The sequence below is a fragment of the Montipora foliosa genome, chromosome 11, assembly GCF_036669935.1.
Source record: "Montipora foliosa isolate CH-2021 chromosome 11, ASM3666993v2, whole genome shotgun sequence".
Lineage (NCBI taxonomy): Eukaryota > Metazoa > Cnidaria > Anthozoa > Scleractinia > Acroporidae > Montipora > Montipora foliosa.
Window position 1 is genome coordinate 12,985,006 of NC_090879.1, and position 2,279 is coordinate 12,987,284.

Below are 2,279 nucleotides of genomic sequence, written 5' to 3' on the forward strand. Positions count from 1 at the left end.
GTTTCCTTTCATTGCAGCTGTTTTCCTAGCTAAAAGTAATTTACCCAAGTCTTTGTCCCTTGGTTTTCACTCATGTTACAAAAAATACCACTTGGAACCCCAGAAGCTTGAGCATGGGTAGCCTGTGGCAATTTTGACAAATTAGGCAAGACCTTTGGGAACTTTCCTTAGTGCTTAATATAAAAGTACCGGTATAGTGACTTTTCAAGAAGCTTGGGCGAGGCAATTTTCAAATAAAACTTTCATTGATTCATTTATCAGTGGAATTCAACTATACAGCATCATTAAAATAAGTTCTTTAAACCTATATAAAAGAGTCTTGCTTTGAAAAAAAAATTCTTCAAGTGCTTTTTCAAAAACCCAACTTAACACACAAAAGAACTCCCCCTGGATAAAATTTTATGTAAAATTGATCATTATTACATGATCCTCAATTTGTAGGTTGATTAATTAAACATAATTAAGTGGGAAAACAGTAAACAGCCCAAGGCTCAATTTTCAAATAAAACTTTTATTGATTCATTTATCAGTGGAATTCAACTATACTGCATCATTAAAATAAATTCTTTAAACCTATATACATGTAGAAGAGTCTTGCTTTGAAAAAAAAAAAAAATCTTCAAGTGCTTTTTCAAAACCCAAACTTAACACACAAAAGAACTCCCCCTAGATAAAATTTTATATCAAATTGATCATTACAACATTATCCTCAATTTGTAGGTTGATTAATTAAACATAATTATGCGGGAAAACAGTAAATAGCCCAAGGCTCAATTGTTCAAAGCCCAATTACGTTTTTGTCTCCAACAGCATGAAATATTTAATATTGTTTAAGATTTTTTTATGGAAAAACTCAAACTTTGGTTGATATGTAATCCTGGGTTATTGTTGATCGACCTTTGCCCAACCCAGCCCAGGACAAGTTTGTTTGAAGAGAAGTGAATGCTAACCCAATTTTAATAAGCTGGCAACTTAGAGATTGCTGGAAGTCAACTTGGGATAAGCAATGACCATGCTTCAAAGCAAGGCCCAGAACGATAAGTTCATTTAAAAAGAGAGAAAATGAAAGGCAATGAAGCATAGACAAAAAGTTGGTCTGAAATGTCCACCAGTTTTATCTGGACAGAACTTTGCAAGGGTGTGGTGGTGACTTTGATCAACAAAACGGATGGGTTTATGTTGTCAAGTAAGAGCTCTAGCTATTTACAGCATCACTCTTGAGTTTAAGTGTATATTATACTTATTGCATCCTCCTTGTCATACACTAATATCATTTATCACTGATCATCACTGTAACCTGAAACTGAAGAAGTCTTTTTTGTCTGCTTGTGGATTTTTAGAAAAAAACAAACCAAGGCTCACAAGACAACTAAGTGCAGTAAATTATCCGTTTTTTGACGAAATGATGATGGTTGCTTTTCATAAAATTACATCCTCTTAACTAAAAACTTAAATAAGAATAAATTTCATTTACAATACCTAAGATTTCCACCATTTGCCCATTCATAAATTCTACCTGTTCTGATCAGAGTGGAAAAAATTTATTGTTTGCAAGGCCTCAGCCTTTGAGGATCATGAAAGTTGGGCATCTCCTTCGGGGTGTCACTTGCGCACAACACTCTTTATCCTCATAACCGCCAGAATGGGTACTAAAAATGAAGTAAATCCCTCACAGAAGCAAAGATTTAAATGAAGTTAAGGAATGTTTTTCTTTGGAATGCTGTTTCTCTGACTGTTTACGTTTGAAAATGACGGCATAGGACTGCACCAAAAAAACTGCAGAATAATAATTATTGTTCTCTTTTCTTGAGGTTTCAGTGCTTTTTCCTCTACCATTTGTACAATTCACGTATGTTTGAAGCAGCGTCATCCTCTTCTTCTGTAAGTTATGATTTGAAACATGTGCAATAACTCTCCAGTACTAATACAACGTAGGTTTTCAACTGTAATTGTGGTTGAAGATGAAGAACAGTTTTTTAGGAGTCCACTAAAGCACCTTTCTTCAACTTGTTTGAACTCGTATCATACTTCCATAAACTTAAGCTTAGAGCTTGCTGCCACAAAAGGGTCCTGCCACATCTTCCGTAGATCGCCCTTGGGATGTGAAAATAAAAGCCCTTTTAATAAGGAAGGTACCCTTTCTTGTGATGTCAACCTATACAATCATCTTTAGTTCCAATATTTATTCCAAAATGATATTTTGCTCTGTTGGATTTCGTTTGCATTGTTCTAGAGTTCTTAGGGGTTCTTGTGATGTTGTACAATGTATGCAACAGATT

At 34.6% G+C, this 2,279-nt stretch overlaps 1 protein-coding gene across 1 annotated transcript in view; it reads right to left on the reverse strand.

Annotated features, from left to right (window-relative positions):
• Positions 1-491: 491 nt before the first annotated feature.
• LOC137975535 (signal peptide peptidase-like 3) overlaps positions 492-2,279 on the reverse strand; it is a 21,496-nt gene continuing 19,708 nt past the window's right edge. The window contains exon 14 of the mRNA XM_068822646.1: positions 492-2,094. Coding sequence (XP_068678747.1) covers positions 2,023-2,094 — 72 coding nt within the window. The 3' untranslated portion in view covers positions 492-2,022. The remainder of the gene's footprint in view (positions 2,095-2,279) is intronic.